Here is a 16662-nt window from a genome sequence, read left to right as displayed (position 1 = left end):
TTCTTTTACAACCAGTTTTACACTTTCTTCAGCTAAACATTAGAAAGTTGGAGAGTCGAACACGACTAAGATGACTAAACAACAACAAATAGAGGAGGACATATTTCTATTTCTGAAAAGTACATTATATGTGTCAGCTAATATAGTCAGCACTGTTTCCAGTCACCTTTGCCTTCCTCGGAATCCCAATAGATCACCTACCCATTTTATAGCCGAGTGGATTTTAGAGTGTCATTTGGTGTAAAACTGAGTAACATATAAGCTTAGAGTTTTGAGAGATGCAGAAGTTTCCTCGACTACTTGCTCACTGGTCCACTCCACTCCAAAAAGTACTAAGAGTCAGCACAAATACATATTTCGTCTTGGTAGTGGGTGATCTGTGCATCAGAAAGTTCCTGATTCAGAAATCATCAACTCACTAGGTGCATTTAAGGAAGTCATCATTTATTTATTTTTTATCATGGAGACAACTCTATGTTACAGGGTTCTTGTAAGGAACAGAGTGGGGAAATGTATGTGAAATTCTTTGATTCCTCACAAATGCTATGTAGATGCTTAGTGATGCTTATTTATTATTTTGCTTTTATATTATCTATCTTTACACCTTGCGTCTTCTATTTCCTTTTGGCCCGGGTGTCTGAGACGATGTATCCCAAAAACCCAACCTTCAGGAAATAGAAGAACTTTACCACATATTCAGCAATTAGACTTCCTGTGGCAATGATAAATCATGTCCACAGTTTCTATCTTTTCATTTCAATCCACAAACCCACCACGACATGGATGATCTTTGCCAGCAGACTGCAGAGGGAAGTGAATGAATATCTTGGCAGGTTGAGAGCGAGAGAGCGAGTGAGCACTGAATGTTGAATTTATGGTGATGTTGGGCTAATGAGAAACTAACATAATGGGGAGTATGCTCTCACAATAGGGACATGCTCCTTGAGAAATCATGAATGACACGTACAGGAGCAGGATATAGAATCTTAGTCCTGTTCTGTCAACAAAAAAAGTCAATGTAATAATTACATTGTAATGTTGAGTTCTTCGGTGAAGACCTTCTCCATCTACCCTACCAGGTAATGGTACGTTGACTAGGATTTGTCCTGTCCTGCAGTTCTGATATCCTATATCTCCACCTGCACCCCAAACCTTTTCATAATCACGCCTGCAATATAAAAGTACCCCTGTGGTGAATTAGACTCACTGTTACCTTCTCAGTGGTGTTCCTGGATGTGTCTGGCTTCACCAGAATGGAGGGTGGAGCAGATGCAGGTGGCTTTAGAGATGATTCGTTTTTTGTAGGCAATTCCTTGGTGTCCAATATTACTGAGCTACACACAGAAGGAGCTCGGCTATTCCCGCTTCGGGGCACTAATATGAATGAAGAATCATGGGAGGAATTCGGCCTGGCTCCCGTGTCAGCCGTGCTAATCCCTCGGGGCAGAGAGGAGATATGTTGATATGTTGGAGATTGCTGCACTCGTGTTTGGGTGGCAGGAGTTCGCCTGAGGGAGTTGACAAATGGAATAAGAGCTCCTGGTTGCAAAGGTTTCTGTAAAGATCCATCTGGGGAGGCAGAATTCAAGAAGAGATGAGGATTAAAAGATGATAATAACCCCTTTGCAGCTCATTTTGGAAATTTTATATCAAAAGGATGGGCCAAAATTGCTGAATTGCAGTACTTAGCTGAATTTTAGTCTTCAGGCTTGTTGGAAGTCACTCCAAGTTTTAAGGGTAGACAGAAAATTGCAAGGGAGCTATAATATGCTGGGAAAGCACATGCTCTGTATGCAGGAAGTTTTAGGCATGTTCCTTCATATCGCCAGTTAAAAGAACCTCAGGTACTAGGGTGGGGAATGTCTCCTTCCTGAGAATGTGGAGAGCACCTGCCTGCCACGTAGACTGGATAATACTGAACCAGATAGACCAGGTGGTCTCCAGCCTGGAGGCACACTTGGAAATCTTGGAAACTGCCACGGGCACTACAAGATGACCCTTGTGGTCCCTTCCAATTATACAATTCTGAGACTCTATGAAAATTCTCACTTAGAACAGTGCATAGAACTTCCTCTCAAAAATGCAGAACACTGCACGAAAAGCAGGCAATTCTTAACCCCTTTGTGCCCAAACCCCAAATTCAAAAACAAAAACAAAAACCGAGAGGGATATAGGGCCTTGGTGGGTGCTGGGAGGGGGGATGTCCAAGGGCACCATAGGGTGCAAGGATGCCATGCTGGGGACCCCAGAGATGGACCAAGGGCTTGGCTTGCTATAAAGTGGTGCCATCTATTTGGTCTTCACTAACTTATTAATGGGACATCTAAATTATTCAACTGCTGGCTGAAATTTACTAAAGAAGCTGGTTGTATTTGGTGTCCCACAGCTTTTTTTTTTTTTTGGTAATACTTGCAATTGCTCAACCAGTTTCTGTAGTTAAAAATGCTTCCTCTGTAAACCTGCTCTCTTTACTTCTACCTTCTTTGGAAGCTTGCTACTTTTATTTTCTGGTCCTTCACCAGCAGGTAGAGGGTGTTTAACAAGCGAAGTTCCCCGCAACCACTTTAATCCCTCTGACAGAAAAATATTCATCTACTAAATTTCTTACTTTCCTTATACAGCTAAAGTAACAGAAACAGGGGCAGTAAAAACATGGCAGCCTATTTGGTCTCCACCATGTACATTCAATACAAATTCCTTGTCTTTGCTTTCAGAGATCTCCATGACTGTGATCCTAACCCATTTCCCACCCTTTTCCACATTATAATTCTGAACATGGCCTCCAACTCTTATTCGTCACCCCAAAATCTGCTCCTTTAAAAGAGTTCACACATTTGCCTCCTTTTCTGTCCTATCTTCCTGGAACACCTTCCTAGAGCACCCATCACTTTCTTCCATTACTGCCGCAAAATGCACCTCCTGTGCATTTTGTTGAAGCCTTGGATTTAAACCCTTCCTTCAGACTCTGCTTAAAATATAAGCCCAAATATGTGTCTTATATATTTGCTCACATCCACCCCCTTCATGTTTTTCCCCATGGACATGGCTTTTAACCTATGTCAATCTGTACGAATGAATGTGAAATCTTTGTCATCTTCCCCACCCCATTTTTTCAATTTGTTTTCATTATTAAAGACACCATTTATTTCATAATCAATTCATAGAAATCCACTTGTACATTTCACATTGGCTTCCCTGCCCTTGTTTCATGGTGGCATTATTTCCTTTATTTTTAAAAATTGGTTTTAGGCAGGCGATCTGTTTTCAGTGACTGTTCTCATCATCTGCCACTTTATTGATTCACAATGCACCACACCTTGTAGTGTTCTGCAGCGCCCTGCTAAGGAAACACATACAGAAAGATTCCCTATAATCGTGGCCACTACTCCTCTCAAATGCCCACATTCATGACACCCAGGGCATTGTGGGTAAATAACAAAGCAGCTGCTGACACTGCTGGAGACATATACGCAAGACCCGGCCACACATCCCACTGAATATTCATGCAACTAGGTATTAATACTAATGGGAGTCCCAAATTCCTTCCATTCCTCTGTGTATTCATTTCGGAACAAAGGGAAAGTGAACTGAATGGGCCCTCATTTGTTCTGAAACAAGTGCACAACTCTATTACTCTTTAAAGCACCCCATGCAATGATGGTGCTATATAAATAATAATACTGTGGTACCTCGGGTTAAGTACTTAATTAGTTTTGAAGGTCTGTTCTTAACCTGAAATTGTTCTTAACCTGAAGCACCACTTTTGCTAATGGGGCCTCCTGCTTCTGCCACGCCGCTGGAGCACGATTTCTGTTCTTATCCTGAAGCAAAGTTCTTTATTACAACTACATATTTGTAATTTTGCTGCCAACATTTCTACTTTACCCCTGCAATCTCAGTTTTTCTTAATGGGAAAAAGCAAACAAAGACCACAAATATCCAATGAGATACACAGAGATTTAGCTCTGTATCAGGAAATTTTAAATGACTGTTGTTTTACAATTTTTTATGTGTTGTAAGCTGCCCAGAGTGGCTGGGGAAACCAAGCCAGATGGGCAGGGTATAAATAATAATAATAATAATAATAATAATAATAATAATAATCAGCTTGCATTTCTCTGGCTAGTAAATAGTGAAACAGATTTGGCTATCTCTGGGTAGTGTCTGAACGATTAATTCTGCCACACACTTTAGGATTTGTCTCTAGCTCTGGCTAGTATATCCATGCCTTTGGCAAGGCAAGCTTTCAGCTCAGCTGTATGCATGCAACCAGCTCTTCAGGAGGCTTAGCCTAGCATTTCTGTTTATTGCATCAGCCCCAAGTTTCAATGTGCTAATTAAAGGCTTCTAGTCATCTCTCAGCCACTTGAGAACAGGTTCATATGTCTCTCTCTCACCAGGACTTACTCTTCCTACTGCTGCCACGTCCTCTCCTCTGCGGAGTTGTGTGCCCTGAGGTGCTTGGCACAGAGACATTCCTCACAGGTGAGGCCAAAGATGCGGGCATGAAGGCAGATTTCATAGGTCTGCTTTGCCTTGGGCCGTTCTCTGAGAAGCTTCCCTGGGAGGAAAGTGAGGAAGTGGATAATGTCCAAGTCGCATAGAGGGAAGGCATCCTTGAATCAGGGAAGCTTGAGGACTTCCTGGTTGTTTAGGAGAGTCAAATGGGAGGGAGGGAGAGAGAGAGAAAGAAACAGATAATTAGGGAGCAAATGCAGCTGCACAATTCAAATCCAGGAGTTTTGTTACCTAGTTAGAAAAAGAAGGGCAAAGTGGGAAATCCAATCAGCAAGCATTTGTACATTCTGAAATATCCTTCCACTTTAATCTTTCTCCAGAATTCTCTCCCCCCCCCCCCCCCCCGCTGTGCAGGAATTTCACAATAATTATATTAATGACAGAGGCTATGTTCTGACAAAACAACAGCAGCAAAATAATCATCACCACCACACCATCTTTTAATGATATAGACCATGCAATATGGCACATAACTAATGGGCATTTGCATTACATTTCAGAATATTAAAGAATATACCTCACAATTACTTATTACTCTGGTTCAAAGCTGCAGCACAAATGTTTCTGTGGTGAGAGAAAATTTGAATGTGTACAAGAAACCTCCTGGTGCTTGCATGCTAGTGCTAAGAATAAATCCTCAGAAAAGCGTGATGTTTCATTGTTAGCTGATAACATACTGCCTGAGGTTGCCTCTAGCCTGTTAGTATTTTGAGAGAGGTATTCAAACACACACTCTGAAAATTTAAGTTATGGCAGTTGGAGCAGATTAATGTGCTTTTTTGCCCTAGTGCAAAGTCCTTTAAAAAATGACTTTTAGTGGTTAGGAAAGTGATGGGGAAATGCACTGAAAAGTGTGGAATGGGCAAATGATTAATGGGAAGACACAAGCAAATCAGGATGAATGCTCACTGGCGTATAGCCTCCCCAAAACAAATCAGAACAAATGCTCAATAAAGACCAGACATGCCCTAACCTCCATAAAAGCTTTGTGCAAGGATGAACGCTCAATGAACAGTTTGGAGGAGCCCACACCCAAATGTTTTTTGCCCTTGAGACGGCTGTAATGTGCACAAATGTTTACAATCTGTGGTTGTGTACAGTGTCCTTTTTCATAATTGTACATGTAAAAAAAAAAAGGTTACTGGATTGCAGGTATGGGGCGATGGTGGCACAACAGGTGGAGGTGACAGTCTCCCCCATTGCTGTTTCTGATGTTGGCAGGTATTTAGCCAACAGTAAAAAATGGGTGGGTGGCGGGGTGACCAAATAATGGACATTTTTGTGCACTAATGTTTCAGAGAGCAAAGTAAATAACTTTGAAGTAAAAAAATGAGGAGTTGGGAGAAATCAGTGACAGTAATAAGTATGTGCAAACATATCAAGAGTTAATTTCATCTTTTCTAGTTTGCATAGAGGGGTGAGCAGGAGAGCAGCTGCAGGATTTATTTTGTCTATCAAAATTTAAGACAGCAGGGAAGCAGATATAAAATGTGGATTCAAGCTACTCTAATCTTTTTCTCAGGGAAGAGACCAGCGCACCACTAAAGATCAAATTAGCCGTGGTGAAATAATCTTGCTTCATTTTATAAACTGCTGCTTTTCTGTTTTGCTGTTCACAGTTTACGGTGGTAAACAACAACAACAACAACAACCTGTGCTGCTTAATAGGCAAAAAATGATGGGCTGTGCTCTCCCAATTCTCCTTAACTGCCTGAGTTAAATTCAGATGGACCGATTGATGGAGCACCAAGGAGGGCAGCGATCCTGAAGGAAATATCTGAGGGAGTTTTTGTGCTCTTTGCAACTTGTGGTTCCATTTCCCAAGCAATGTCCCCCCCCCCCTTCCCCAAAGTGTGTTGCTGTCACTTCTGATTATTTCTTTCTGCATCTGCTTTCCCTGACGAGGCCACATAGCACTTTCACCTAAATCTGTTAAATTGCTGAGAAGGCCATCAATCTTCCACCTTGAGCAGGGTGCTTAAATAACCTTCCTAAGTGCTCCTAATTTGCTCAGGAGAAACTGAGCCATGGAGAAGTGTTTGTGCCAACTCTTCTGAGAGAGGGGCCGGCTGGGGGAAAGGCAGCAACTTCTGTCACTCCTTTGTTACCTTCCTGTCGTTGTTCTGTGCTCTGGAAAAAAATGATTTATGATTTAATAATGGGGCAGCGATTCATCAAAATATCCCAGGCATCCATTTATTATGAGGTGATTTCCAAAGGAAGACACACAATAGCAGGCCTTTAAATTGGTGTTCACGATGGAGGCACTTTATGAAGCTGCTTCCGAAGTCTCTGGGCTCTGCTTTTGATTGTTTGTTTGGTTTTATCGGTGAAGCAGGGCCATGGTGTTTTCAGAGGCCATATCCTGGAGAAATGAGCCAGAGAGATGAAGAATACTCACCGGCTCATTTCAATGTGAAGGAGTTTAGTGGATAGCAGAAGGGATAATTCTAGGCCCAAAGTAGCTGTAGTGTCTCCAATTTAAACAGTGCAATTTCATGTGGTGAAATATAAGCAGGGGAAGAAATGAGTAAAAGCGTGTCCTCAGTAAAAGCAATAACATGGATAGTTAGGTTTCTACTAGGGCATTCCATATCTCTGACAAAAGACTAAAACTTGGCATTTTTCATTCAGTTTTCCTGTACTTCATATTGGGTTGTTCAGATATTACGTTTGCGGTTGAGATGATCACAATCAACTTAAGCTACACTGTGCCTAAGAAAGACAAATAGTTTTCTTGAATTTAAAGCAAGATGTGGGAAGAGTTGAGACCCATCTGAACTAACTCTGTATTCAGCATCGTGGTTGACAGTGCAATCCTACACATGTCTACTCAGCCGTAATTTTCATTGAGTTCAAAGGGATTTACTCATAGGCAAGTGAATATAGGATTATGGCCTGAGATGCACTGGCCAAATGACTCGGCTTGTCCTTCCTTTCCTTTCCTTTGTTTCTATTGCCCATTTTGTCAGGCACAAAATATGACAAGGCCCCAAGTAAGTCCATAGAGCTTTTGTTTTCTTTTGTTCTATGAAGCTACAGATCTCCTTATGTAGGTTTGCCATATTTCAAAAAGTGAAAATCCAGACACAAAAGCTGTTAAGCTTCCCACCCCCTCCCAGACATTTTAACCAATTTTGAAAATTCTGCATAGATGCCATTTTGGAAAGACGAATCCAGGCTATGTCCTGGGAATTCTGGATGTATGGCAGCCCTATCATACGTTTTTCACCATTGTGAAACCCTGCATTTATGTTTACTTGCTCTTCTCACCCACCATTCCTGCTGTTCCCCTACATTAACCCCCTAGAGCATTCCCTTCCCATCTCATGCAGCGACAAAGCTCCCTTTTCACCTTCCCAACCCCATTTCCGAAGCCACTCTATTCTGCACCTCCACTTTGCATCCCTGTTTTCACCTTCAGCCCCATGTCTCCTTGCCTCTCCTTTTGTGCAACCCTCCCTCCTTGCATGCAGACCACCACCATGGTGACCTCCTTGTCTTGCAACTACCAAGCACCCTTTCCACCTAGTGCTTCTGTCCTGGAGAATAACATTCCTTTCACATTGCATTACCTATTGCATTGTAGAGCTGTGGCTTCATCATCATCATCATCATCATCATTATTATTAGTAGTAGTAGTAGTAGCAGCAGCAGCAGTATGAAGTTCCAGATTCAATGTAGTCATTCGGAACAGGTATTTCATTAACAAGCAAAACACCCATATAGGTGCAACCTTAATCAACTGAACTGAACCTCCTCTAACTGACAAGATAACCGACAGGCTTGCTCTGAAGTCTATTCACCATAAAGATACAAGTAACCTATGTCACCACTGTGAGTCCACAAAGAGAGAAGAGATTCCAAACTTCAGCTAAGGTGCTGGGAAGATCAGTTGCAGAATATGCCTTACAGGCTACAGGTAAGCATCCGTTTCTAGGGGGATGAGAGGCAGGGAGTGGGGAACATACCCAAAGATTCATGCATTCTCCTAACTAGGCTCTTGAAAACCTGAACAACAAAGCCTGACTTGTAGCAATAGAAATTACTGTTTGTTTTTTAAATATGCATGGAAAAAATAAATGTCTTGCTTTGTTTTGTCACCTGCTTTTTATGTTTCAGTCTTGGAGCAGGGCAATAATGACATAAAATACTACTACTAATAATATACAGGATAATGAAAACATTATACAAAAATTACAGGCTCTATAAAAACAAGTCCAACAAATAACATTTAAACAATGAAGAACTCCATAATAAAACAACAAAAAATAATGAAATGACAACTCCCCTCGTCTTACTTGACTGACCCTCAAACAGGTAGGAAATTGTACTGCATTTAGCAGTTTCTAGTGATTTCAGACAGAACTGCCTTTATTATGAAGAGGAAATCTTTCGAAGACTGGATGGGACTTGAAGGTGAACCACAGCAGGAGCAGGCTAAAGTCCACTGTGGATTTTAACTCAGTATATAACCCCCCCCCCGAATACTTTTTTAAAACACACACACACACACATCAATATTCTCCATTAGAATTGCACTTTTCTAACTTGATTCCCAGCCTGCATTTGACCAGATTTCTACATGTAATCTACTTCCTTGGAGTAACTTCAACAACTCACTTTTACGATGGCATTCACCTCTTCTGCTCTCTCACTTCAGAGCAGTGGCGTAGCGTGGGTTGTCAGCACCCGGGGCAAAGCAAGTAATTTGCGCCCCCTAACCAGGTAGGGGCAGAGAGCTGCGAGTGCGAGCGCCCCCCCCGATGTTGCGCCCGGTGCGGCCGGCCCCCCCTGCACCCCCCACGCTACGCCACTGCTTCAGAGTAAGGGAGGTACTCAGTGTAGGCCTATTGAGCATAATGATCTGGCTGAGTCATATTCACTCATTTCATTGGATCTCCTCTGAGTAAAACTTAGTTGACTCCTACCATAACAGTTTGGTGTGCGTGAGAGAGAGCCCTGCTGGTTTGTTATGATTACATATGAAAAAGGAGTTAGTCGATCTGGGGAGTTGTTCATCTTTGCACATATTCTGCCTGCACTGTCATCTATCTATCAGTGTCTATTTGTAATAGGTGCTGCTGGAAGCTAGAACAATCCACAATTAATTTGTCAGGAGTCGAACCTGCCGAAGAGGAGCCATTCCTAAACAATTACATCATGGAATTGTCTGCCCTCTTTAAGCAACAATGTTATTTCTTACGGCCGGCATTTCTATAGTCTAACTCAGTCTGGTGCCCTCCAGAAGTTTGGTACTCCAACCCCTATCAGCCACAGCCAGTGGTAGTCCTAAACTTCTGGTGGGCACCAAGTTGGCAAAGGCTGGTCTATGTCATGGTATCTCTATCACCATTTCTTATTCTATCTGACTCAATCAACAATGTTTAGATAAATGTTTTGCTAATTTGTTTCTGGTGACAAGAAGACGCGTGCTTCCGTCAGTGGTAATTAAGCAGTAATGGTAATGAACTTCAAAGGTAACTTCACTATCCAAATATAAACTTCCTCAGAACATGGAGGCTCAGTTTGGACAGGTATCATGATTAATAGCTATGTATCTTGTTGCTGGTAAAGAGGATGCAGGAGGACACAAACAAGCTGCATCTTAATTCACCCTTTGCTTTTTCACAATTTCTGATGCCTTCCTCTTTTCCCTCTATTTATTATTATCTCCACTTGCCCCTTCCTCTTTCTTCTGGGAGCCTCTATGGACCAACATCTGAAGGACAGACTGGAAAGGGACTACAACTATAAGGATATGACATCCATCTTCCACAGATTTTTATCCAACACTATTTTAAAGCTTATGTGCATTAGTGTTCATTGACACATGGCATGTGAAACATTCATGCTTTGTCTAACCTGAACCTCCGGTTGGCAGTGGTGTAGCTAGCCATTCAGGTGCCTGGTGCGGCGCGCGCGTCCTGCAGCCAGAGGTGGGGCAAGCTGCCCATGGGGGCGGGGCACACTGCGTGGAGCCTCTCTGCTACCTCTCCCTCAGCTGTAGGGCCACTGAGGGAGAGGCAGTGGGCAGACACAAGCCCCACGCTGCCGGTTCAGGCAGCGTCGAGCCTGCAGGTGCCCAAGCCACCATGTCACTCCTATGAAAAACGCGTGGCTCGGGCATGCTGTAGGCCCTGCGCTAAGTGCCGGCCTCCGCAGTGTGGTGCCCAGTGCCAGCCACGTTTTGTTACATTAGTTGACTGAGCTAAAAAGTTTTGTGGGCCCAATTTTTTTTAATATAAAAACCCCCCTCAGTTTCATGAAGTGGTTGGTCAGTTTCATGAAGCGACCATGGCCTCCAGGAGATGTTCTAGAAAGAGGCACCGTGACTGGGAGCTGCTCATCCCATTCCTCATTACTTGGTGGTTGATTTTATGGCTTTAACCATTTTCCTATTTGGCTTCCTTCCGTGCTAACTGTTGGAGAATTCTTTCATATTGAATATAAAAGTGAGTTCTCATTGGTATAAACACAATGGTATATATTTTTAGCTTCCTGATGACTCATCTGAAATATCCCCTGGATGCAGGGGAGCCGACTTGGGCCCCGGGTTATGGGAGCCCAGTGCATGTGATGTCATGATGCCACGTGTGCCCCCCAGCCTTAGAACCTGACTTCTGGTGGCACCCAGAGCCCCCTATAGTTGGCGCCCCTGCCTGGATGGACCAATGAATACGCTGCATTGTAAAAAAGTCAACTTCAAATGTAAAGGAAGAAATCTGCGCTGTGGGTCAGTTTGTATAGCCAATATGGCAGCTCTTACAGATTCAGTGGATGCTGGCAATAACAGTAATGCTAGGAATAACCATGATTTCATCTTTCAGACATAGGTAAAACTCCCATGCAGTTCATATGATTACTTGCAAAACAGATGAAATAAGGCGTATTGTGCCATAAAGTGTCACTGACGATTCATACCAACTCTTGGACGAACATCTCATTCTGTTCTCTGGGCTTTAGCTGTGTTATCTTACCAGAAACAAAATTAGCCATAGCTTTGATTCATTGCTGAGCCACTACAAAGATGTTTTGTGCTAGGTCGATTAACTAATTGTTATAATAAATTTAGAATTTTGTTTAGAATTTTTGTACTTTAGAGTTTCTAAAATGCGTGTGGGCAGACCTACAGCCCCATTCCTGTCATTATCCAGTCATGCTGAGCCAAATAAAATTCAATTTGGGCTGCAGAAGTCCACATTGACACTTTTTTTGGTATTACAGTGGTACCTCAGGTTAAGAACTTAATTCGTTCGGGAGGTCTATTCTTAACCTGCAACTGTTCTTAACCTGAGGTACCACTTTAGCTAATGGGCCTCCCGCTGCCTCTGTGCCGCCGGAGCACCATTTCTGTTCTCATCCTGAAACAAAGTTCTTAACCTGAGGTACTATTTCTGGGTTAGCAGAGTCTGTAACCTGAAGCGCCTGTAACCCGAGGTACCACTGTACTCACATATCTCCCTCTACCCCCTTTGTCCATATATAAAAAGCATAAGCCAAACCTGAAAAGTGGAGCGACGTAATTGCTGGGGAAGATTCCAACCTTTCCTGTAACCAGCGACATTCCTTTTAGCCAGCCTTCATGGTATTTTCCCAAAACACGGATACCTTCTCCTTTTTGCAACTCTAGTTCGTCTGGACTGTGAGCTGTGTAGGAGTGCAGAGCAACACACCTGGTGAAACAGAAGGAATTAAAGAGTGACGCTACGTACTCGGAAGAGGCAGTTCCATTTATGCAATGCGATGAGGCTATGACACAACTACCTGCTCCAAAACCACGCTGGGATCTGTGGCTGTGACTTCTGCCAAACCCAAAACACTGTGTCTGAGCCCTCTTCAAACAACGCTTCTGCTACACAATGCAAGAATGTCCCAATAGCTCCTGAATAAGACTGAGGGAAGGCAACTCATCAAGAATGCTGAATGGATGGGTAAAAAATGTACAGGGCAGGGCACTCCCAAATGGGCTGGGTTAATGTGCTCCGTACCAAAGCAATAAAGTCAGGATTCAGAAATGCACTGAGATGCATGAGTGGAGGAAGAGACGAATACCAGCCCAAACAAGAGGTGTGGTGAACAACACGAAAGTCATGCCCACACCACACATTTAAGACACACAACTTCCCTCAAGAAATCCTGAGAATTCTAGTTGGTCAAGAGTGCTAGGAAGTCTCACTCTGTCATGGGTAAACTACAGATCCCAGGATTCTTCGGGGGGAAATGTGTGCTTTTAATGTATGGCGTGGATGTGATCAAAGGAAAGATATGTAGCTGAGTATAAAACAGCTATGTAATTAGTTGGCAAGAACAGAATTCCTTTCAAAACCTTTAGCAGTAGGACAGCCTTCGCCCACCTGGAATCCTCCAGATGTTCTGGACTTCAACTTCCATCAGCCCCAAATGGCACAGACTGGGAAGGCTGCAGCAGGGAGGTTACACCTAATGATTCAGCACCAGTGTTTTGGTCCTCAGGTCTGTTGCCTGGGTACCTCCTTCCTGTCACATGACATTTCAGTAGCTAACCACCCAAAACTCACCCCCACCCCATATATGTCATGGACATTAAGTAGAGCATGAGACTCTTAATCTCAGGGTCGTGTGTTCAAGCCCCATGTTGTGCAAAACTTTCCTGCATTGCAGGGGGTTGGACTCGATGACCCTCGTGGTCCCTTTTCAACCCCACAGTTCTATGATTCTTCAGGTTCTGCAACTCAAAAGCGATCACATTTACTAATGGGTCTCATAATTCTGGGAGCTGAATTTTAAACTGATCTTCTGGCCCATGCTAAGTGTTTTGTATGCCCATGTGGGGTTCTCAGAAGCCAGTTTAAATTTCAGATTAAGTTGAATGAAGTATCTCTGTAAAAAGAGTTGTCTCAATTTTAGCTGGTGCTTGTGGGACAGTAACCCCACAAGGGCTTCTTCTTCATCCTCTTTTCTGTATTCGTTTACTCCTGTGAGCGGGTGGGGATGGGGGACTGGCAGCATGTGGCATGGTTGCTAGGCAACAACATCTCTGGCCCTAGCCAAAGGCCCTACCCACCTAATGAATAAGGACTTAGTTTTACGTACATATTCACCGGCAGGTGTTCCTGTAAATGAGGCAGGGTGACAATGGCTGTCGGCTGCCCCAGGGGCCCAGGGGCCGAGTAATAGGAAGTGCTGACCTGTAAACAAGAATAAAAGAATCCAAATCAGCGCCTTTATTATATTCTCCCTTCAAAGGAAGTGTGCCTGAACATCAAGAACCCACAAGCCACAGGCCTCGAGGCAAAGCAGTGCATCCTGTTAAATGGAAGAATCCTGATTCACTCTGCTGTCTCTGCGGTCAAATGTCTTAATGGGGCTTTTAAATTTTTAGTCACTGATGGAGCAACAAACACGTTCGACTGGTTGGCTTGTTTTCTCATGTCTGGGATGATGAGGATTAGGCGGTCATCCCTGAGAGACTTGAAATGTGGCTTCCCTCAAGGTTCCAGTCTGTCACCTATGCTGATCAATGTATATGCATCCACTGGAGAAGCCACAATTAAGCACAAGATTGTGCCACATATGCCCACAAGCAACTCTCTCTGTGTGTGTATTTATTGGGAAAACAGTGAAGGAGACTAACCCCCCCCCATGCCATAGTCCCAGTCTTTATTTGATGCCCTGGCTGCTATTTGTAAAAGCTGCAAAAGAGTGAAAATTATATTCATCTATTCCTACACATTGTCATGTGTACCATAGTTTGGCCCTGAGCAACATTTGGGCTGAAAATGAAATGAGAGACCACTTGCTAAAAGAGGGGTTTTAGCTAAAAATCAGAGAGCTGTGTGTGCTGATATAGTCCTTCAGTTCCCAAACTAATGGAATTTTACTCTTCAAACCCAGTCTCCAAGATGTAGTTCTTACCAATAAAGATGCTTTCTTTATGTTTCAACAACAACAACAACAACTCACTTCTTCTTACAAATACAATAAGGATACACTTCAGAAAGTAGTTTTATCCAAGTGACTTCTTTGCATTAAGACAGATAGTGGGTTTCCTCCCCCCTGTATGGGTACTTCAGTGTATTTCTTCAGGGTCTACTGCTCCTACTAGTTGTTCCTTATATGAAATTATAGTTTTTATTTATATAACACTACCAGTGTTCATTGCACTCTTCAGAGTAACATAAGCCCAAGAAAGACAGGCCCTTGCCCAAGCAGCTTACTGCCTATATTTCATTGGCTACTGCCTTTGCTTCTGTGCTAGGAAAGAAAAATATTAAGCATTTGCATTGCCCTGTTTGGCTCTTCCATGATTAGCTTTAAGGATGTTGCTCAAATGCTGAGGCCAGTGAAAAATATATCATGATTGAGAAAGTGACTTTACAAAACAAAACACAATGAAAACTGGACTGCATCCCTTCTCTCCAACTGACTGCTGCCATGACCGGGAGTCCTGATGCTATCATCCAGAAAACATGGGCTGGGTTCAAAATCATTATGATGTTGATCTGCAAACCAGGAATTTCCCAACACCATTGTAATGGTTCTAGGGGTTGCTCGTGCGTAAGTTGCCGCCACTCCTGGCTAGGTTACCTGGTTGAACCCTTTCTGTCTGGACAGCCTCAAGTTTCGTGGCTGCCTCAGTCGCTGGCAGATTCTGTCAGTGGGCGTTTCTTGAACCTCTTCCAGCATAAAAGCTGTTTGACGCCCAGTCTCCTCCTAGTCTCCCTGCGCGGAAGTCTTCTGTGCAAAGAGTGTGTGGGCAGCGGAGTACTCGTACTTTCTCCGCTGGTCTCCGGCGAGGAGTCCTGGAGCCACCTCTCCGATTCCCCCATCTGCCCCCCTTCTCCACTGGTGTTACGCTGATTTCCTTCCCCAGCGGATGGGCTGCCTCTCTCCCTACTGGGACCCTCTCCGCCATCCCTCTGGAGCCTTCTCTCCGCCTCCAGCTCCGATGGCAGTTCCCTGACAACCATTTAGGATTATTTTTTTAAAAAAATAAATAAATTATGAATTATAAGCCTTTGGGATATGTGGAACGATGAGAGCAAGGAACATGATTATTTGGAGGAGTGAACAAAGAAACATGTTCATTAAATTTCAGCAGGAATCTCCAAGAAAAGTTCATTTATATTGCAGGCTATATGTTCTCAGCCAACATAAATGCCTTTTCCACTTGAGGTAGATGCCTTGTTTTTCCTCTTTTCTTTCTTTCTCCCTTCTATCTTGAAATTAAAGAGTGCATTAACAGATGATTTTCTCCAGTAATAGGTTATTGCAACCGAGGGTGTAGAAAAGCAACTTTGGTTGCCCTCCCCATCTCCTTTCCTAATGGATTTTCACATTCCCATCCCACCCTTATGTCAATTGCAATGTTCTAATGCCTTAAGAAGCACTGTAGGATTGAGCAAGCAAACCTAAAATACTTAGAGGAGTTGAGCATTTTCCTGTTCTGTAAAGCATTTTGTAATTGACAAGGGTTAAGGCAGCAAAATTCCCACACATCCATTATATTGAATTCTTCAGGCCTTTAGTGCTTATTCAGCTGCATAACTGCTAAGGCAGCCCTTTCTCATCCCACATTCCTCAGTAGCTTCCTAGTGAAGATCATCCATTGTGAAATAAGCATGGAAAGAGCTTAGACAGTGATGGCAAATAAGCAGAGACTGTTTTATGTTGGATTATCAAGATGGGTTTCTGCCTGAGTGCTGGAAATACAGAATGGTTTTCACTGGTGAAGAAAATGACTCAGCATTTTAGAGTGAGACCAGGTTATCATTGCCACAGGTTATTCTCAGTCATTTTCTTCAAGTGCATTACTGGTTGTTCTTTATACTACCAACACAGGAATTGGGCCACCTCCTGTGCCTATTGCGAGTAGTTCAAATGCCTATCCCTGGTCAAGCACAGCACCAAAGCCGCAATGCCAGCACCAAACTCTTATGCTGGAGAGAGTCTATAGCTTCTGATGCATGACAGATGGCCACCCAAACTCTGCTTAAAAACCTCCAAGGAAGGAGTGTGTCCACCATCATCTGAGGGAGTCCGTTCCACTGTTGAACAGCTCTTACTGTCAGAAAGTTCTTTCTGATGTTTAGCTGGAATCTCCTTTCTTGTAACTTGAAGCCATTGGTTTGAGTCCCACTCTGCAGAGCAGGAGAAAACAAG

At 43.2% G+C, this 16662-nt stretch overlaps 1 protein-coding gene across 4 annotated transcripts in view; it reads right to left on the bottom strand.

Annotated features, from left to right (window-relative positions):
- Nucleotides 1-16662, bottom strand: part of SH3RF2 (SH3 domain containing ring finger 2) — a 79128-nt gene that overhangs the window by 2433 nt on the left and 60033 nt on the right. For all 4 annotated transcript variants that reach the window (XM_083427090.1, XM_083427091.1, XM_083427088.1 and 1 more), the window contains 4 exons: nt 13594-13688; nt 12024-12194; nt 4408-4643; nt 1214-1569 (listed from right to left, as the gene is read on the bottom strand). In XM_083427090.1, coding sequence (XP_083283216.1) covers nt 1214-1569; nt 4408-4643; nt 12024-12194; nt 13594-13688 — 858 coding nt within the window. The remainder of the gene's footprint in view (nt 1-1213; nt 1570-4407; nt 4644-12023; nt 12195-13593; nt 13689-16662) is intronic.

The sequence above is a fragment of the Podarcis tiliguerta genome (genome assembly GCF_965153285.1).
Source record: "Podarcis tiliguerta genome assembly, chromosome: 2".
NCBI classification, from domain to species: Eukaryota; Metazoa; Chordata; class Lepidosauria; order Squamata; family Lacertidae; genus Podarcis; species Podarcis tiliguerta.
This window is presented reverse-complemented; position numbering and strand designations above follow the sequence as displayed.